Genomic DNA, 22,016 nt, shown 5'->3' on the forward strand with positions numbered 1-22,016 from the left:
TTAGTCCACTGGCTGACTCTCGTAGTTTGTGGCTGTTACATATTTTGCTGCTGTTGTGATGTTTTCTCCCAAAATATGATTACATTTTTCTGAATTTGGTAATGCCATAAAATTTGGTGAAAATCTCTCTCTCTCTCTCTCTCTCTCTCTCTCTCTCTCTGCCCCCCCTCTCTCTGTCTGTCTGTGTCTCTCTCTCTGCCACCTCTCTCTCTCTCTCTCTCTGCCACCTCTCTCTCTCTCTCTCTCTGCCACCTCTCTCTCTCTCTCTCTCTCTCTCTCTCTCTGCCCCCCCCCCCCCCCCTCTCTCTGCCACCTCTCTCTCTCTCTCTCTCTCTCTCTCTCTCTCAGGCTTTGGAACCGTTAAGCTGGACCTGAAGACCAAGTCTCAGAGTGGAGTTGTGAGTTGCTCTTTTTCTCTCTGTTTCTAACAGACTAAATGCACACAGGTCGACGGCACATGACTGATGATCATGGTGAATGTCGAAGTATCGTGGCTCTGTCCTCTGATATCTTCACTGTGTGCTTTTATGCAAGAGTTATTTTCCTCGTCACTCTTGATCTTTTTTTAAACTCAGTTCATGTTTACTTGTGAACATCCTCTTCCTGTAAGAAACATCTTTCAGGCGTTCAGCGTGTTGATTCAGTGAGAGTTGCAGATGTGTGTGAGAGAGAGAGAGAGAGAGAGTGTGTGAGAGAGAGAGTGTGTGTGTGAGAGAGAGTGTGTGTGAGAGAGAGTGTGTGTGGAGAGAGTGTGAGAGAGAGTGTGTGAGAGAGTGTGGTGGTGTGAGTGTGTGTGTGCATGCGTGTGTGCAAGTGTGTGAGAGAGTGCGTGAGTGTGTGTACGTGTGAGAGTGTGTTTGTGTGAGTGTGTTTGTGTGAGTGTGTTTGTGTGAGAGTGTGTGAGAGTGAGTTGAGAGTGAGTGTGTGAGAGTGAGTTGAGAGTGAGTGTGTGAGAGTGAGTTGAGAGTGAGTGTGTGAGAGTGAGTGTGTGAGAGTGAGTGTGTGAGAGTGAGTGTGTGAGAGTGAGTGTGTGAGAGTGAGTGTGTGAGAGTGAGTGTGTGAGAGTGAGTGTGTGAGAGTGAGTGTGAGTGTGTGAGAGTGAGTGTGTGAGAGTGAGTGTGTGAGAGTGAGTGTGTGAGAGTGAGTGTGTGAGAGTGAGTGTGTGAGAGTGAGTGTGTGAGAGTGAGTGTGTGAGAGTGAGTGTGTGAGAGTGAGTGTGTGAGAGTGAGTGTGTGAGAGTGAGTGTGTGAGAGTGAGTGTGTGAGCAAGTGCGTGCGTGTGCATGAGCGTGCGCGTGTGTGAGAGAGTGTGTGTGTGTGAGAGTGTGTGTGTGCGAGAGTGAGTGTGTGCGAGAGTGAGTGTGTGAGAGTGAGTGTGCGAGAGTGAGTGTGCGAGAGTGAGTGAGAGTGAGTGTGCGAGAGTGAGTGTGCGAGAGTGAGTGTGCGAGAGTGAGTGTGCGAGAGTGAGTGTGCGAGAGTGAGTGTGCGAGAGTGAGTGTGCGAGAGTGAGTGTGTGAGCAAGTGCGTGCGTGAGCGTGCGCGTGTGCGTGCGTGAGAGAGTGCGTGTGTGTGAGAGTGTGTGTGTGTGAGAGTGTGTGTGTGCGAGAGTGTGCAAAAGTGTGTGAGAGCGTGCAAGAGTGTGCGGGAGTGTGTGTGTGTGTGTGTGTGTGTGTGTGTGTGTGTGTGATAGTGTGTGTCTGTGTGTGTGTGTGTGTGTGTGTGTGTGTGTGTGTGTGTGTGTGAGTGTGTGTGTGTGTGTGTGTGTGTGTGTGTGTGTGTGTGTGTGTGTGTGAGAGTGTCTGTGTGTGCGTGAGTGTGTTAGTGTCTGTGTGTGTGTGTGTGAGAGTGTGTGTGAGAGTGTGTGTGTGAGAGTGTGTGTGAGAGTGTGTGTGAGAGTGTGTGTGAGAGTGTGTGTGAGAGTGTGTGTGTGTGTGTGTGTGTGTGTGTGTGAGAGTGTCTGTGTGAGTGTCTGTGAGAGAGTGTGTGTGAGTGTCTGTGTGTGCGTGAGTATGTTAGTGTCTGTGAGTGAGTGTGTGAGAGAGTGTGTGTGAGTGTCTGTGTGTGTGTGTGTGTGAGAGAGTGTGTGAGTGTCTGTGTGTGTGTGTGTGTGTGGCTCCTGTATCTCTTTAATTCCACATAAATCTGAATGATTGCGTGTGTAAATGTGTTTCCTAACCTGCTTCTTTCTGTCTTTCTTGCTCTCTGTGTCGGACGCCGGTGTCAGATGGTAAGACTGAGATGTTTTACAAGAGGATGTGAATCTGTTTCTACTGTGTGTCTCTATCAGCGGCTCCAGCTAATTCTGTTCTTCACTAATGTTGGGAAAGTCTTGACAGTTCTCTGTGAGAACAATGTTAACTTACAAGCCTTTATTGAGCAGAATATTCCCATAATTCAGTTTAAACCAGTTAACCGTGAAATGCTCAACTTTTTAACACTATTTCCTGTTTACAAATGTGCATCGAGAAAGGCAAACGTCATATTAAGCTTTAGTCTATGTAAAGCTTGTGTCCGACTACCAAAGTCTTGCATTAAAAACAAAATTGTGCAACAAAATACTGAGTTAAAAACTAACTAGTGAAACTTCATGAGCCCAACCCTCCTCATCCAATCCTTTCTTCAATTCCTGTTAATCTGTGAATCCCTCCTCTTCCTCTCTCCCACAGTTCTGCATCTCTCTCTATTCTCTCTCTCTCTCTCTTTCCCAGCATCCTTTCACCTCCAGTGTTTCTCTCTCGTTTCTCAGGAGTTTTCCACCGGCGGCTCCAGTAACACCGACACCGGAAAGGCGGCTGGAAACCTGGAGACCAAGTACAAAGTGAAGGATCTGGGCTTGAGTTTGAACCAGAAGTGGAACACGGATAATGTCCTGACATCCGAAGTGACTCTGGAAGACCAGGTGAGTCCAGTCGTGATTTCTAACACATGCGTAAACAGTTTAAATGAGTGTGTGATGCAGTATTTTGTCTTGTGTCTGTGAAGCTGGCCAACGGTCTGAAGCTGGGACTGGAAACTTCGTTTGTGCCCAACACCGGGTACGTGAACTCTCTCCAGCAACAGACAGATTTTACTTTAATAAATAAGTGACTGTCATTTTGTTGATTTTGGATTATGCATTTTGAAACGTGACAGTTGTGAATTGTGTTCACATTTGAAATATTTATAACGATGTTCTGAATAGTAAGATAATCTAAGATAATGAGTATGAATTATATTTAGTTGTTCGTATATTTTTTAAATGACAAAAATGAGCTTAAAGACAAAAGAAAAATTATTGAATTTTAATTTTCAAAGCCAAATACTCAGTATTAATTAAATTAAATTATATTATATTAAATACATTCATATATATATATATATATATATATATATATATATATATAATTTGTACTTTTCATACTTTCCTATAATTCAGTTTAAACCCAAATATTCAGTACTTTAATGAAATGAAATTAACAATGAAATTAACAATTAATTATATATATATATATATATATATATATATATATATATATATATACAATTATTAATTATATATATGTAACTGTTAATTATATATATATATATATATATATATATATATATATATATATATATATATATATATTATAGTAAGTTATTTATTTATTTATTTATTTCTATTTTTCCCATGTTAAAATTCATTAATTTCAATCCAGTGAAAACTGTTAGTCTCAGTGAACTGCTCCCCAGTAAGTGTTGAACCCCGTCACCCTCTCTCTGACCTCTTCAGGAAGAAGAGCGCTAAGCTGAAGACGGGATACAAGCGTGACTTCATGAACGCGGGATGTGATCTAGATTTCGACCTGGCCGGCCCCACGGTTCACGCCGCAGCGGTTCTGGGTTACGAAGGCTGGCTGGCCGGTTACCAGATGGCCTTCGACACGGCCAAGTCCAAACTCGTCCAGAACAACTTCGCTTTGGGCTACAAGGCAGGAGACTTCCAGCTACACACCAATGTGTGAGGACACACTTCTGTTTAGACGGCGGGACTTATTACGCCATATTGCACGACACGTTGCATTTTCTCCCATTCATAAGTAATAGGAGTGAAGTTTATATTCTAAAGTCTTTGGTTTGAGTCATAAATCTCCACTTCAGCAGCTTTACAAACTTTTGTTTTATTCCTATCTATATTCTGAAGGGTTTGTTCATGTCATTCGCCTGGTTTATGACATTTTATTCCTAAAAACTTTTTACATTTTATTTAAAAGAGATATCCAAAATCCCCTCTGATAAAACCTTTAATACTGCACTGAAATAAAACAATAAGTTTGAACATGGCTTTATTCAGATTCTCTTCTGTATTTAATTAGAATAATGCCTTGTTTGTATATACAATTTCACAAAACCTTTTATACAAAACAATTATCTTAATGTACTATGATTAATCACCTGGGGAAATATAATATAATATATATATATATATATATATATATATATATATATATATATATATATATTAGTTAATTTTTAGAAAGCATCCTGTTATTTTTAATAATTATTATAGTTTTTATAAATAGTTTGAATACATTTTAATTTTCCAGCAAAGTTTTAGTAATTTTGTTGTGTTTGTCAATTTTATTCATTTTTTATTTAATAAAAAGTTTATTTTAGGACATTGTTAAACTAAATGAAAATAAGAAATGTTCCCCTGTTAACTAGCTGAAATAAAATGCTCACATTTTTTCTTAATATTTTATTTCATTAATATATATATATTTTTTTTATGGTTTTATTTTTATTTACTATAGTAAGCCTGGCTCGTAGTGCCAATGAGACGTGATTAAAAAACAGTATTTATTCTCCTGAAAGTAATGGTGTGTGTGTGTGTGTTGCAGTAATGACGGCACAGAGTTCGGCGGCTCCATCTATCAGAAGGTGAACGGTCAGCTGGAGACGGCAGTGAATCTGGCCTGGACCGCTGGCAGTAACAACACACGCTTCGGCATCGCTGCCAAATACCAGCTAGACAAAGACTCCTCCATCGCTGTGAGTCTACAGAACACCGTCACTGTCCTTCCAAAACTGACAAACATTACTGACGCTTGATGCCAATGTGTGTGTCTCTCTTCAGGCCAAAGTGAATAACGCTAGTCTGGTTGGAGTAGGATACACACAGAGCCTTCGGCCAGGTAACCAAACACTTTTTTTATTTTTTTTTAAATCAGGCATTAAATATGCCATTCCGGCTCTACTGGAATATATATATATATATATATACACTATATAAACATTTCAGATTTTAAGAGCATAGGGAGATCAACTTTGTCATTCGCAGTGCTTGATGGGAGTGGGCGGAGCTAAAGAGCTATTTCCTTTTTTTGTTGCTTTTTTCGACTCTCTGATTGGTGGAATTTTCTCTACAGCATCATGGGTAATGTAGTTTTCACCAGAAATTCCACTGTTGAACAATATTATAAAAAAATAAAAAAAGCTGAAATAACAGGCTGACGGCTTCAGCAGAAGCATATACCACTGATTAACAACCTCGTCGCTCACAGTAGGGCTGTCTTTAAAGGTGTATAAGTTATCGTTCAAAATCAAATTAATTATGGAGAAAAAAAATGTTTAGCTCCGGAAATCGACTGTTTACCTCTGTGAAGCCCCTCCTTCTGAAAAGCACACTGTGCTCTGATTGGTCAGCTGGATCAGTGTGTTGTGATTGGTCGAGCGCTTTGGAAATGCCCCGCCCCTTACCATAACCGCCAGTTTCAACACACTACTAACTAACTCAACCAGGCCCCGCCCCTTTATTCTACATATTAATTATTTAAATGAGGAATATTGTGACGTGTTCATTCCCGGAAGAAACTCAAGACTACAATGGAGGCGGAAAGAGTGAAGAACACTGACACTGATATAGAGAAGAACTCAAACAGCAACATTACACACTAAAGAGAGTTGTAAAAAGCATAATAGGTCCTTCTTTAAATCTTTAATAAGTGCCAATGAAGCATAATGAATGTCTTGTATCTTCCGCAGGTGTGAAGCTCACTCTATCTGCTCTGATCGACGCCAAGAACTTCAACACCGGAGGACACAAGGTGGGCATGGGCTTCGAGCTGGAGGTGTAACGACGGACGGACGGACGGACAGAAGCAGAGAGGCATCAACGGAAAGAAAAGAAACACGGGGAGCTGACAGCACGACTTCAGCGCATGCAAAAACACACTTTCCTCCTGTAATTCCTGGTTAACTAATCTGGCCTTAAACCCTCTAGAACCTCAACCAATAAGAAACAGGATCACCAGTCACATGATTTCTGTCCACACCAATCCTCCATCACCAGCTCCCTATGTGACAACATATCATAGCCGTTATTAACGTTACACACGTGGCACCATATCATTTGTTGTTCTTAAATTGAACTAGATAAATATCCTAATTGTGTTTAGTTTCTGAAGCGTCACACAGGAGCTGATGTGTCTGTAGTGCTCATAGTGAAAGAGTTTAATGGTACTCTCTGAATGTCAAGCCCCTCTCACTCACATTCGTCCACTTTCATTGCCAAACACGTATTTATCACACACAAGATGGTTGTCTATGTTTGTGGGCTGGAGTTATTAGAGGACGCTCCATGACCTTCTCTGTATTTCTTGTTTTTATTCCCATAAAAAATCTGATTTATGTTAAAAGCTGAGGACTAGAAGAAACTGATGTTGTGGAAATTAATAAAGAGGAACGTTGACTGAATTAACTTTATTCTCATTTGCTTTTCATCCTTGTTAGAAGTATTAAAAAATGTAATGTTTAAAATTAAACAAAAACAAACACAAAATTCTTGGATACACCAATGTATTTCGGGTTAGTATAGTTAACTAAAACCATAAAAGACTTGACCTGAAATAAAATCTAAAAACAAACTATTTCAGCCACATTTCTCATTTTCAATTGGTTTAACTTGACATGCTAAAAATAAAACAAAATAATTAAAAAACTATAAAGACCTAAAATTGTCAAATATAAAAAGTTTTTTTTCAGGATATAAAAATAATTTCCTCAACTGAAGCTGTAATTTGCATATTTCATAAGCTCACATGCTCACGGACAGTCTGATCACTCGATGTGTAAATGTGGACGTTTGTTATTGTGTTCATGAAGATTTCATGACAAAAAGAGGATAAACCTCTACTTACAGTGAGGTAATGAGGAACTCGGACAGATTTGTATTCACATTTAGCAGACACTTTTATCCAAAGCGACTTACAAATGAGGAACGGCACAAGCAATTTGTCATAGAGCCAATACATGTGAAGAGGCGTTTGCATAGAAGACCGCAGCAAAAACATCAGAAAGGCTGGAAAATAGTCAAGTACTTTGATACAAGACACTTTGATCAACAAATTATAATAAAAAAAACAGTTTTAAGGGTTTATAACCCTATTATTGAGTGGCCAGCACACACTGCCTGCAGTATCGTGTTTCCTCCAGTTGGTGGCGGTACAGCATCGTTTCTGTTTGCTTCTGAGGTAATGAGCAGTTTGATTGACAGGTAACAGTGACGTCAAGCCAGATCCTGCCCTCCATTCAACCACTTCCACTCCCTCAGGATCTAAAAGAGAAATATCAGTGATGATCAATATAATCTCTTCATGTGGATATTCACAAAACATTCTTAAGAATTACATTTTCTTATTTTCTTACTTGTGAACAAAGTTACAAATATTTTGTATTTTCCAAAAATACTTCTTAAGAATGTTCTTATCTTTCTTAATATTGCTCTGAAGACATGCATAATTCATAAACACAGAAATCATAAATGAACCCTTACAACAAGGATGACCTTGTGTGTATGATGTTTTAATGAGTTTATTGAGTTATTCAAATCAATTGTTGCAATTAATCATCACAATATTACACTAGTTACACCTATTATGATTACTAGGGATTTGCTCGAGTTCTCCAATGATCGATAATATCAACTATTATTGTCATGGTTATTCGTGGTGTGACTTTTTGCTGATTTTGAAATTCATTAACAACTCGAGACTAATAGTTATATAAGTGAAGTTTCTTAAAATATTATCGTTCAGAGCTGTGTGTGTGTGAATGTAAAAGCTCTGCATAGTTTCACAGATCAAAGTGCAGATTAATAGAGTTTGTCTCCTAAAAGAAAGACGTGATTCTGAACTGAAACGAGTCGTCAGTAATTCAGTCTGCTGAACCTGTGTAGGTTTGTAACTAATTTGCATAATGCCAGCCTCTGGTCTTGATTGGCTGAGCAGCGTCTCTTAGCTCCGCCCTCAAACACTGTAGTTTATCTGAAGCCCCGTTCACACCGCCAGCGATTTTGTCGCTGCATGTCGCTAGTCTATGTACAGTGAAGTCGCTTGTGGGCGTTCCTAGTGTTGTCGCTCTAATGTTATTGGTAGACTGCACATCTGAGCATATACCGTCACAAGTGTTATATAAAACTGAGATATAATTCTAATTTGACTAGGAATTGGTCTTAAAAGATTTAAAATCAATATTATGCTGTTGGGAGAGTGTTGTTATATTAACCACAGCAGTGCAGTGCATTAAATATTTAACTACATTAACGATCGATCAATCAACAAATTAAACTCACTCATACTGTCAATAGTTACTAAAACGTCATTCGAATTTGACAAATAATCCATTTCTTGTCCCTTATAATCCACATAATGCAGGGGAAACTGTAAAATGAACTGTCTGCAGCAGTGCTAAACTTGCATCATGAAATTACAACACTCGAACTAAATGTGTGAATTAAACTCACTGAGAATGTCGACAGTTTCTTTTCCATGCATCATTTTATTATATCCATACAGTCAAATCATATAAAGCAGTGAAATCGCCCTCGAACTCTTCTTGCCTGCACTCGAGACGGTGACGTGAGCTGAACTCCACTGAAAGTCTTCTTTCCTATTGGTTGTCGCTCGCGAAAATCGCTTCTCATTTGCATAAAGTTGAAATTTCTGAACTTTTGTCGCGCGTCTCGTGTCGCTTGACACGCCCACATTCTGTCGCCAACGGTCACTGTCGCTCGTGTCGCCGGATGTCGCCAGCGCTCCATTGAAATGAATGGGCTCGCTGGCGGTGTGAACGGGGCTTGAGACTGGAAGAGTTTGGTTCGTGTTGTTCATGTGGAGAAGATGCTGTTTTCTGAGATTGATACAGTAAAACCCACACCGTCGTTACTGTTCGTATCACTGTGATCAAGAGCTGAGATTCAGATATGATAATGAGCGTGTACTTTCTGACCAATCACAGCAGAGCAGCTCTCAGAGAGGCGTGGTTTAGAGAGACTGAATCCTTGATCGAACCGTTTCAGACACTGTGAGAAAAGAGCTGATGCTGCAGTGGAGATTATGAGGAAATGAAAGTGTTGGTTGACCGTGGATGCATGTAAACTTGTTCCAGGGACAAGTGTTGAAAATTAGCATTAGCTACAAGCACTATGATACACACGCTGGATGGCTGCTGTCACTATGTTCATCTATGTTTATTGTATCCGTCCCTATACAAATAAAACATTAAATATATAAACCTATTTTGGGAGACAAAACCAGTACCCGGAATTTACCTGCATGCTGGTCTCAGTTTCCTGAATGGTGTCTTGCACTAAACTCTGCAGACGGCTCTCAAACATCTTACTCTCCTCGATCACAACCTGAGACTCGTCTCTAAATCAAATACAAGAGAGACATGTTTGTGATGGAAACATGTACATGTGTGTCACACACACACACACACACACACACACACTGGCGCTGGACTCACGTCTCCGGTGTGTCAGGAGGGCTGCTGGGATGTGAAGACCTGTGTGACATCAGCGGGTGTCCGGGGGCCGGTGGGGTTCGTCCTCCATCTGGACTGCCACTCACGGGACTGCGAACCTTACTCTACAACACACACATTCAAATCAAGCATCCGGAAGAACAGTGTGATCTGGTGCATGTTCAGGCCATCTGGGGTTTCTATGTCACGTCAAGTCAGGTCAGCTTCATTTATACAGAGCTTTTGACAATACAGATTGTTTCAAAGCAGCTTTAAAGGGATAGTTCACTTTGAAATAAATTTTTGATATGTTTTAGCTTACCTCAAGGGCATCCAAGATGTAGGTGTCTTTGTTTCCGCGGTAGTTTCAATTTTGATATTTTTAGGTCAAACCGTTCTTGTCTGTCAGTCATATAATGCAGGTCGATGGTCACTGTCTCGAAACACAAGCACAGAGTCCAAATTAAAACAATTCCCCATCGTCCAAATGAAACAATTCCCCATCATAAGTACACATTGATGGCCTAAGACACGAAACGAGCGGTTTGTGTGAGAAAACGAACAGTATTTATATCGTTTTTAGCTCTTGAAAACAGCACAGGTCCAAATGGTCTGACGGCGCGGGAGAGTATAGATGTATACATAGATGTCGCCTTGGCTACGGGTTCGTTCCAATGAACTGCAGTAGCGAAGGCGACATCTAGTGTATACATCTATACCCGCATAGATATATACACTAGATGTCGCTTTGCTACGGTTTCGTTCCAATGAACTGCAGTAGCCAAGGCGACATCTATGTATACATCTATACTCGCCCGCGCCGTCAGACCATTTGGACGTGTGCTGTTTTCAAGAGCTAAAAACTATATAAATACTGTTCGTTTTCTCACACAAACCGCTCGTTTCGTGTCTTAGGCCATCAATGTGTACTTTTGATGGGGAATTGTTTCATTTGGACGATGGGGAATTGTTTTAATTTGGACTCTGTGCTTGTGTTTTGAGACAGTGACCACAGACCTGCATTATATGACTGACAGACAAGAACGGTTTGACCTAAAAATATCAAAATTGAAACTACTGCGGAAACAAAGACACCTACATCTTGGATGCCCTTGAGGTAAGCTAAAACATATCAAAAATTAATTTCAAAGTGAACTATCCCTTTAAATTAAATCAACAGATTGTTCTGGTCGTACAGCAGCTCTAGGATAAAGTTATTGTCCAGCTCAGTTCAGTTCTCATATAATGGTGTTGATGCAGGAGATCAATAATATTGTTGTATATTAAATGCATGTTTCCATCACGATCCATGTGTGTGACAACTAGCCCCGCATTAGTTTGTGCGTGCGCCGCTCACTCATACACACGATTTCTGCATGCATAGAAATTTCTGTTAGAGCGGTGTCGTGTAAGCGGTCCCTACATTAATAACTTTTGTACAATAAAAATGAACCATCACTGAACTTATTTAAGCTGAAATATGACGCCATTTTCTTCTAGAAACAAACTTTGTTGCATTATTTTCCTGTTATCTCTGTAAAGCTGCTTTGAAACTGAATCTGTATTGTAAAAAGCGCTATTTAAATAAATGTGACTTGACTTTACTTGGTTTAAAACTTATTTAACAGTTGCCATATTGACACTATATAGAGAAAAAATTGCGCCAAAATGTAACAAATATTTGGAAGATATCACTGAACATTTATTAAACAATAGCAAAGATAAATTTCTTACCCAAGTACATTTTTCATCTCTGTTATTTGTGTTTATTTAGACAAATCTGATGTTATTTTAATTTTATATCTGTTATTTAACAGATGAGATAGTTATTAACTAGCCAGTTTTAAATCCCAGATGCGCAGGTGGGGCATGTTGTCACACTGCGTTACATTGTGCCCCTATTAGAACTATGATATTCTATTCTATACTTTTATGAATTCTTTTGAGAAAACATGAGAAAAAGCTGAATAAAGACTGGCAGTCAATGTTCAGAAATTATTAATAATTATTATGTTTTGAACTCTGCTGTATAGCTGTGTTTTGCGGTGTGTTAGTTGTCAAACTCAAAAATGTGTTTATTTTTAATGATTAAAAAATGCCATTATTTTATATGAAAAGGTTAATAGTTGTATTTTATTGACAAAATATTTGAGTTTGTCTTGTATTTTTTTTTATTAGATCAGATAAAATGTCAATTTGTCATATGGTCATGTTACAATGTGCCTCACCTATGGGGCATGTTGTCACATTTCACTTCCATTCTTTTGGGGTAAATCAAGAAAAAAGTATACACTGTATTAATGAAACAAAACCACATGATTGTACTAGACGTGGGAAATTAATGCGGGAAAAAAGTACAGTCAAACCAAAAATTATCCAGACACCAGATTTCATTTTTGCCATTTTTTACTAGTGTGTGCAGGACACTATAGTTCATTTATAAGTGAGGATAGTAAAATAAAGTAAACTGTGACATATTATACCCAACAATTCTTCATACAGTGACTACCAGTAAATGTATAAAATTTTGGGACCAAAAATGCTTCAGACACTTTGACCTGATCATGTTTTGCTGAAGTGTTTTTTCTTTACTTGCTAATGCTCTTTTTACACACAGACTGAACAGAATTAAGCATTGCTTGGTGATTGGTTGACCTAAACTGGTATTATCTAATTGTGTAGTTAAATTTAACAGCTGACAGATATTCATCATAATTCATTTGTGAGACAGTCTAACACAGTGGTTCCCAATTCCAGTCCTCGTGACCCACTGCTCTGCACATTTTGTAGGTCTCTCTTATCTGACACACTCAGTTCAGTTCATGGAGTCTCTCCTAATGATCTGATGATCTGGTTCAGGTGTGTTAAATAAGGGAGACATACAAAATGTGCAGAGCAGTGGGTCACGAGGACTGGAATTGGGAACCACTGGTCTAACAGAAGGGAGGATAAAACCAGCGAAATATCAACTGATTTGATAACTCAAACTATAGCGAATAAACTGTGATAATGTGAGAAATGTTGATGGTGTCTGAATACATTTTGGTTTGACTCCCCTACTGTGCATAATGGACCCACTGAGGACTAGTATGAGTAGTCTACGTACACAGGCGACTTTGAGCAGGTTCCACAGCTCCTTCTGTCTCTTCTCCTGCAGATGAAGCAGTCGTTTCTCACTCCGGGCCATCGCACTCACCATCCCCTCCACACGGGGCAGCAGCTCCAGCACTCGCTGACGGCACACCATCGTCTTACTGCACACACACACACACACACCTTTAGCTTATATATGTTCAAATGAAATATTACAAACACTGAACAAGTCATTCTTTGACAGTGGCCGTATGCAAGATAGAGCAAGGGAAACACAGAGAAATGTAAAAGGTACAAAAGAGGAAAGGGGTCCAAATTCCATACTAACTAGATACAGATTCACACTTAATTGATCTGAACATTAATAGCTGTCTTTCAAAACCTCGGCTGCATATCTAGTGGAGTTTTCACGATATACCAGTACAGTTTCGCAATTCTCTGAACCATTTTTGTACCTTATCAAAAACAAGTCAAGTCACTTTAATAGCGCTTTATTAAATACAGATGGTTTCAAAGCATCTTAAAGGGATAGTCCAAACAAATAAAACTTCGGTTGTTCCAACCTTGTATGAATTTATTTCTTCTACTGAACACAAAAGAAGATATTTTGAAGAATATTGGTTGATGGTATAGCCATTGAATTCCATAGTATTCCCCCCCCCCCCTACTATGGAAGTCAGTGGCTATACCACCATATTCTTCTAAATATCTTCTTTTGTGTCCCACACTTGTTTAATTACCCATATTCTTCTTTTGGGTGTACAGGTTTGGAACAACTGGAGGGTGAGTAAATGATGACAGAACTTTCATATTTGGGTGAACTATCCCTTTTAAGTAATAAACAACACACAGTGTCGATTTATGAAATGACTTCAATTTCAGCTGTAAAGCAGCTCTTCAGAAGAACAGTTTACAACTGAATATTAAACAAATAAATACTAATAAGTAGGCCTAAACAGTACAGTAAAACATTAGCATGTACCCTTTAAATGTTAAACATAAACGTTATATTTAATATTAAGTGTATATTTAATATTAAAGTGTATATTTAAGAAACACTACACGTAATAGAACAGGTTGTATGTCTATTTCGACAGATTTTTATTGTAACGTTTGTTGCTATGGGTTATCTTCACTATATCGCAATTTCAGATTCAATCTCAAATTTAAATACGGTTGTCTCTCCTGAAATTTTGCATTATGTACTTGAGCAGCATTGAATAAACTGAAAGTGGGTAAAGAGTGCTTTATAATCCATGAATCACTTCAAAAACTATCTATATTGTGTTTTTGTTGGTCATTATGAAATGATTCGCACTCATCGCGAGCGAGCGCCTTTGAGTGGAGTCTGTCTGACCAAACGTCTATGATTGGGCAGTGCATTCTCGCGCTCAACAAACATGTCTGTGATTGGCTTACTTCTCCACTTCAAAAACACGGCGTACATGGAAAACCGTTGACGCTTTTCACAGAGCGCGCACACGCGCGGGAGGGTTTTAACTTTAATCTCAATCCGAATAATGGCCGTATTTGTACAATTTCAGTCTCAACTTTGTACCGAAATACAAGTCCTTTTGACATTTTGATTTGCCACTGCGTTCTCGCGCTCAACCGTCATGTTTGTGATTGGATGAAATGTTCACCGCTTCATAATTTTCCACTAACGAAATATAACGTTAGGCGCTTTTGACAATCATGACGACCAGACGAAGTTGTAAAGAATCACTGATGTTCTCCTGACATGAAGTAAATCAAAAGGTAGGAAGCATAAAAGTATTACTTCTAAGATACTTAAATCAAATGTGTTGGTCACTGTGAAGATAATAGGCTAATCCCAGAATGCATTAGTTAAATACTGAAAACTGATTAAAAAATGTTTTCCATTCAATTAAAAATGTACTATTCTATCATATGTGGTATAATTTTTTGGCTTATCAGAGTATTAAGCTGTTAGTTTTTTAAACATGCTAATGTTTTACTATGTAAGAGGTTCAATATTAGAATGCTGTCTATGTAGACAACAGACATGAAAACTTAGGGACTGGAACAGAGCTCATATTATATCACAGCCGTCAATAATGTTGTGTCTGCAGAGAAGCCGGTAATGAAATCTGATTAAATGTCTCACAGGAACAGACCTCAGGTGTGTGTAAAAGTCCCGTAACTTCCTCTCGTAGAACTGTACGGCTTGAACCACCAGCTTGATGACTTCTTGACAGTCGCCATTACTGCGCTGCTCTGGAGACAGTAAAGAGACTTTCAGATCACATGATGCTGAGAGGCTCATTCAGTCTGAGGATGTTGACATGTGTATCTTACCTCTGGGTTTCTCTCTCAGTTTACGGAAGAGCTCCATTGCCTTCACCTCACTGCAAAACACAACAAAGGTGAGTGGGAGCGTATGCAAACACACACACACACACTCATGGTATTTCAGGGAGTCAGGCACTGGCTTACACCAGACTGCTGGGAAACAAGTCATGTTTATGATGTATCAGACTACAGGGAAGACTATTAGACTACTATCACTTCTGAGGAAGAACAAATCACTGGATTTAATAAAGTTAGTGGGGTTCATGACATCGAATCTCTGAAAGATATTCAAGAGTTTATTATATAACGCCTACTGTATCATATTTGATAAGCAGTGTTGTCACGATACTGGATTTTCCAACTTCGATACGATACCTTGAAAAATATCGATATTCGATACCATGGGGAAAACTGCCATCCAGATGTTTTTATTATTATCTCTTAATTTTTTGATAATTTGGGTAATTTTGTTGAAATAGCTTTCACACAGCACAGGGAGGCTTTATTTGAATCTTTGAACTAAATTTGCACACACACACAAAAAAGGTAAACAGCCAGTAATAAAATAAGAACAAAATAAACAAATTGCAAATGATAGCACAAATAAATACAATAGAGTGGCATGAAATAACCAGCTTTAAGTTCTCGGGTGGCTCTAACAGTAGCATTCGGGTAAGAAATAGCCTACTACAGAAATTAAACATGTAAAATAACACTAGATAGTCTTCATTTTAAATATTAAATACAGATCAATGCTTGCAATAATAAAGTTACAAAAGTTATTCAGTCGAGAGCAGCGAGTGACTTTCTCTTTGTCTTTTGTTTTTTGATTAACATTAATGACAGAAAGCAGGTTTATTAGGTTGCTGTCACTTTAAAAGCTTGTGCGCTTAACTTGCGTTAACTGTTTATATCCCAAAACTGACTGTTTATATGCACCAAGACGGGCATTTTGACATAATTTTGTGTGTGTTTGACCATTTAAGCGCAATAAGCCACGAGTCACCGTCGGAGAGAAGAGAGAGGTATTGCTACTGGAGAAAATGAGGATATTATTGATAAATATTGATACTTTTGACAACACTATTTGATAGGCCTCTGAATTATCATCAGGATCAAAACTTTGCACACACAATTAAACCTGTCACACACAATCTACTTCTGTCATCTGATTGATAGTTCACTCTTTTTAATCAAGTTAAGGCCTCTTAGTATCATTGTAAAAACATTCACCTTCAGGTCGGGGGTTCACGTGTCTTTTAGCCGTGATATCTTTACTGATTTGTAAAAAGTATATGTAAAAACCTTAACCTTAAACTGAGGTCTTTTTTTCCTTATCGAGTACGAGCTTCATATTCTTACTAAATCATACCATATGAGCGCCTAAAGCCCAGTGTAACAAATATGATTCACACCAAACATTATATCATCAGTATGACTACATGAGACTAGTATGTGTGTGTGTGTGTGTGTGTGTGTGTGTGTGTGTGTGTGTGTGTGTGTGTGTGTGTGTGTGTGTGTGTGTGTGTGTGTGTGTGTGTGTGTGTTGGTTTACAGTGTCTCTAAAGCCTCTCCACTCCTCCACGGCTGTCTCTGGAGTTCAACAATATCTGTTTGAAGGGTCATCATCTCCTCTTCCAGTTTATTCACGTCTTCTGTCTGACGCACACACAATTACAACACCAAAACACAAGGTTACAACCACACAAACATTCACTATGATAGCAAATACCATAGGGGTGTGACGATACACGATATTGGGCTGAGATGAGATGATATTTTTAAGAAGCACTACATTAAAGAAATCTTCAATGACAAAATATAACTAGAAAAATATTCAACTTAAAGTCACAAAATGCAGAACAATGCAGGCGCATTTAACTAATCTAGGGCTGTCACTAACGATTATTTTGGTAATCGAGTACTTGTTCAATTATTTTAATAATTATTAGGTAATAACAATACAACAAACAAACATAGCCTTTAAAATGACATAAAATACATACAGTATATAATAACAACAAGGCAATAATAATTAGTATAAATAAAGTATCAAAATAAAGTCAATTTATGGTTTTATTGAACAACATAATGTAATGTTTTCAACTTATGCACGAACAAATGCCTGCAGAGGGCGCTTTAAGAGATCAAATCCTTGTTTAATATTGTCCAAACAACTTTTAACTCAAATGACCACTTAATCTTTAATATTTGGCCACTTCTTTACGATAGAGATGCTACAGCTGCTGTCATTTCTTGAACATGAACTTGTGGACATCAAAAAATGCAAACTCGAGCGTGGGTTTTATTTTGAAATCGCAATGAACAGTTCACATAATTAACAACATACTGATGTATTCTCCTGTGATAAGAGTAGGTTTATAAATGATCAGTCCCTCCGGTTTTTCGCGGTTCCGCGATCGCTGAATACAACGCAAAATCAACAAAATGTCACACTTTTTTTGCGATCCTGCATAATTTAACCGCAAAAATAATCACAAAAATGAAAAAGACCTCACAAAACATTCAATTATAATCACCCAATTGAAATATCTCTAGTTTAATTAAAGTTTCAATGCATTTTTAAGATGTTGCGGGAAAAGGGGAAACTTCTTTTCCTCGATTTACTGAAGCCTATAATGTAAAACGCATTTTGCAGCTGCACAGCTAGCGCAGCGAGTGTCTGGCTCACTCATTGGCTGTGCTGCGGCAACTGCACATCCAATGGCGCGGGCGCGTGTGCGCCAATGAGCTAGCATCACGCCATTACACGTCAGAGCCCGCCAAGGGGGCGCGGCCTTAGCCTATATTAGTCCCCGAAAAACGCCGTTTTCGCAGGTTTAACGACTGAAGCGACAACTTGCCAGGTTACTATAGTGCGGCCGGCTACACAATACTCGTTCCCTACTCTCAGGGAACTGAGGTTACGATAGTAACCGAGTAGTTCCCTTTCGAACGGTCACTTCATATTGCGTAGCTATACGCAGTGGGGACGCCATGCAAAACGCCGCACTATAAGTAACTGGTTGCCTTCTGCAGCTCAGGACGCCTAAACTCAGGATTTACACACAGTTCTACAGTATAAATAAAACTACACTGCTGTTAATATTTACATAGGTCAGGTAGAAAAATTGCCCATAGTTTGTTTTAAAAGTTAAAGGCCATGTTGCAGGTTAACCACCACTGTTGATCAATGGGTACATTAATCACTCAAGATATGTATACCATTTTTAAAATGTCTCAAAAATGGTCTTAAAGACCAGTTTTTTACGTTTTTTTGGTATGAACGTTTTTTTTTTACGCAATTCGGTGATGACGTCACGTTGGGGAGAAGCGGAGGAAAGGTAGCCTCAGCCAATACAGTTTGTATTAGAACTATGGCGACTGACTGGGAAAAATGAGTGAAAAATCAACGTTTTCTTTATATCTAGTGGTAGTGATCATGACATTAGTTCAGATAAGTACCGGTAAACTTTGTCTTCATCTAGAAATAGAAGGCATCATGCTAGCTATGAGCTAATTTGCCAGTCCCACCTGTTATCCACCCCCTCCAGATAATTCCTAATTAAGTCTTTCCCCCAACGTGGTAAACACATTAATGATTAGTTATCCCACGTTTTGATGGTAGCCTACTAGCTCCAGTAACAGCATCATTGCCAAGTGTTTCCAAGCGGAATATTCTCTCCCCAACGTGACGTAATGGAATGTATTGTGGCGGAAAGGAGAATCGTTGCAAACCGCTGTAAGATAACCTACTTTTTCGTATTATATTGCGTTTTGTGATACCCAAAAACATAAAATACAATGGATAACAGTTTAAATGTTTATTACCAACAAGTAAACTGCACAAATTCGATGAAAAAAAATTTGGTGGCCTTTAATTTGATGAGAATTTGATTAGACCAAAATAAACAGGCTTTATGCATTTTGTTTGTGATTTGTGTCCTGTATGACTATTGTGCATCTGACATAATACTATTATGGTAAATGTGATGTCCTAATTATAAAATATAAAAATCGCACATTTTTGCACAAATTTCTGGAAATTACCACAAAATCAGTCATTTTCATCGCAAAAATCACACACAAAAATCATGAAATCCTGGAGGGACTGAATGATAGCACTATGCTATGCTATATTATGATTTTTAAATTGTTTTAATATATCGTGCAGCCTAAGAAAACAAACTAATAATGCGGTTCATGGATTCTCGAATAGACTTTTCACCTCAACTAGAAATATTTTGATATCGCGGGATCTCGTCACACCCCTAATAAAGTATATAACATCAAATTGGCATGTACCTGTCCACAGTCGAGGGCGGTTTGCTCCATTTCTCTCCAGACACTCAATAATTTTTCAGAAGCTGGAAAGCATGAGCCAATCAACACTCATTCTGAAAGTAATGCTAAAAACAGAACTGAGACTGAAACTATCTTACCTCTGGTAAGATAAATACCACTAATATTTATTTGTGAAGGTGTGTCATACCGATCCCCGTGGCTCTCTGCTCCTGGTATTTGTCGATGTCGATGTGCAGACTGGTGCTGAAAAACTCCAGCGTGGCTTTTAACCTCTGGTGCATCGACACCATCTCGTTCTTCTGCTTTGACAATGTGCCGTTATGCCTGAGGAGACTCATGCTGGAACAGAGAGAGAGCGAGCGAGTCATTTACAGCCTCTCACTAAAGCTCTATATAAATAAATGTGACTACTTTTGTTTACTTGTTTAATAAATGGGTAAAGACTTTACAATAAAGTAGCATTAGTTAACCTTGTTGTAGAGTGTTACCAATACATATTACTGGTCTTGTGATTTAGGGGTTATAAAGAAAAAAAATCATAATCTTTAATTTCTACGTTCGTTCCTGTCTTAACCTCATAAAAATTGTTTTAAAAAATATCTTTCCTTTCCCTTTAATCCTACCTTGTCTGGCATATGCTACTCTGAGCAATGCCTGAACTTAGTATTTTGAGCACTTCTTGCGTTGTTTTTGTCTCTTCACGATGACTCTTTTAGTTTAATTTAAGACTCTTTTAATTTAGTCCTAATTTGTAAGTCGCTTTGGACAAAGGCGTCTGCTAAATGTAAATGTAATTAAATTGTAAAATATTTATTATCTTCTGTTGTTGTAACCAAGTGAGAGGGGGGAAATAAAATTAACTAATAATATCACAGACCACTTTCATGATCCAATCAAATACTTATGGGTAAAATCATGTCTCGCCCTACATTATTTTCCTGCCAAATACTCTGTTTCACATTAGAGAACTAAATGTATCGTAAATGAATCAGAAAAAGCTCAAAATTCCACATTATTAACCCTTGTGCTGTTTTGAAAACCCTTTAAAACTTGACCGGCCTACAAAAAAATAGCTTATAAATCACTTGTTACGCTAATTTACCACCAAATATTGGATTCAATCTTTTTGTCAACTTGTTTTCTTTCAGTCAAGACAGGTTTTGTATTTCTTTTTGAAACTGACAGCCTCTCACATCAGCGTCAGCTCTTACAGATCGCTCTCGTCTTACATGGCTACTTTCTGTCCTTGCTGCAGCCTCTGCCAGTCCTCCTTCAGCGCGCGGATGGTTTGCCACGCTTGACCCCACGTGCGTCTCTGGGAACTGTAGGGGAGTGAGCGTTTCGGCTCGTTCTCTACGTCACAAAAGACAGATCCGTTTAGTGACCCTTCTCTGAGGTGTACACACTATCAGTGTTGCATGGTATTGTGGGCACTTTAAAATACTGTAAATTAGGGGTCACATATATTGTGTTACAATATATCGCAAAACAAAAATACAACATGTATCGTGGATAGTGAGTATGTATTGTCAATAGTTCACCCAAAATAAAATTTACTGTGTGAGAATTTTTTTTTGTGTCAGTACTACAACCCTATTCATACACCCCAATGTAAAACCAAATTTAGCATTTTAATCAACAGTAAAAAAATTGTTAACCTTTTACCTCACGTCTTGAAGTATCGCAATAATATAGTATCGTGAGTTCAGTATCAAGATATGTATCGAATGAGGGTCTCTTTACACCCCTACTGCAAATTATTCTGGATAACTTTTTTAGTATGCTGCTTTTCCATCAACCGGTTCAATTTAATAACAGTCTGTATGTGCTGCTTAAAAGAGGCACGCGCAACCAAACCAAAACATGGACGAGAAGCTGTTAGTGTTCGACTGAATGAAAATGCAGATTCACTCTCTGACAGTAGGTGGCGCTTTGTACAGAAAGGCAGAAATAATGAAGTTGCATCGGTTACCTGGTTAACTTTCTTTTTAACTCACTTGTCATGGAGAAGAAAGGAAGTCAAGCAGTTACTTTTTTAAACAGCCGTTCAGATTATTAAGCAACACCAAATACTTATAGACAAAAAAAATTTCATTTTAATTAGGGATGAACCGATATGACCATTTTGGCCGATACCGATAACCGATAATTTTTTATAATTGATAACCGATATATTGGTTTAAAAATTACATTTTACAGTTGTGTTCTCATTATAATATTATGTAGCCTATATGACAGACTTGCACTTCTTATGTTGCACTTACTGTAACTGTACTTTCCTTTTCTAAGTGATTTCAATCATATTTCAAGCAGTTTCAAGCAAATTTTCTTATCGGGTTAATAATGATAACATTTAAAATGACCATATATATCGATACCGATATGGTGGCCGATATATCATGCATCCCTAATTTTAATCTGGACTCAAATGAATATCTGAAAAGTTTTGATTGTTTATTATAGGCTAGTTCTTCTGCACTTAAATGTTTGAAACATTTGTTTACTCTATACATTTTTGGTATTGTTTTATTGCATTTAAATGTT

The 22,016-nt window shown here is 38.3% G+C and overlaps 2 protein-coding genes across 2 annotated transcripts in view; one reads left to right on the forward strand and one right to left on the reverse strand.

Annotated features, from left to right (window-relative positions):
* Nucleotides 1-6,713, forward strand: part of vdac3 (voltage-dependent anion channel 3) — a 14,462-nt gene extending 7,749 nt beyond the window's left edge. Inside the window, exons 4-10 of the mRNA XM_084388643.1 lie at nucleotides 349-398; nucleotides 2,746-2,898; nucleotides 2,982-3,034; nucleotides 3,751-3,978; nucleotides 4,859-5,009; nucleotides 5,095-5,152; nucleotides 6,003-6,713. Coding sequence (XP_084244769.1) covers nucleotides 349-398; nucleotides 2,746-2,898; nucleotides 2,982-3,034; nucleotides 3,751-3,978; nucleotides 4,859-5,009; nucleotides 5,095-5,152; nucleotides 6,003-6,094 — 785 coding nt within the window. The 3' untranslated portion in view covers nucleotides 6,095-6,713. The remainder of the gene's footprint in view (nucleotides 1-348; nucleotides 399-2,745; nucleotides 2,899-2,981; nucleotides 3,035-3,750; nucleotides 3,979-4,858; nucleotides 5,010-5,094; nucleotides 5,153-6,002) is intronic.
* The window catches only part of ikbkb (inhibitor of nuclear factor kappa B kinase subunit beta), a 37,562-nt gene continuing 22,250 nt past the window's right edge, over nucleotides 6,705-22,016 (reverse strand). The window contains exons 13-22 of the mRNA XM_084388617.1: nucleotides 20,702-20,825; nucleotides 19,660-19,811; nucleotides 19,473-19,534; nucleotides 16,723-16,826; nucleotides 15,174-15,223; nucleotides 14,993-15,092; nucleotides 12,868-13,015; nucleotides 9,765-9,886; nucleotides 9,568-9,667; nucleotides 6,705-7,572 (exon numbers count right to left, since the gene is read on the reverse strand). Coding sequence (XP_084244743.1) covers nucleotides 7,525-7,572; nucleotides 9,568-9,667; nucleotides 9,765-9,886; nucleotides 12,868-13,015; nucleotides 14,993-15,092; nucleotides 15,174-15,223; nucleotides 16,723-16,826; nucleotides 19,473-19,534; nucleotides 19,660-19,811; nucleotides 20,702-20,825 — 1,010 coding nt within the window. The 3' untranslated portion in view covers nucleotides 6,705-7,524. The remainder of the gene's footprint in view (nucleotides 7,573-9,567; nucleotides 9,668-9,764; nucleotides 9,887-12,867; nucleotides 13,016-14,992; nucleotides 15,093-15,173; nucleotides 15,224-16,722; nucleotides 16,827-19,472; nucleotides 19,535-19,659; nucleotides 19,812-20,701; nucleotides 20,826-22,016) is intronic.

This window comes from Rutilus rutilus (genome assembly GCF_951802725.1).
Source record: "Rutilus rutilus genome assembly, chromosome: 19".
NCBI lineage: Eukaryota > Metazoa > Chordata > Actinopteri > Cypriniformes > Leuciscidae > Rutilus > Rutilus rutilus.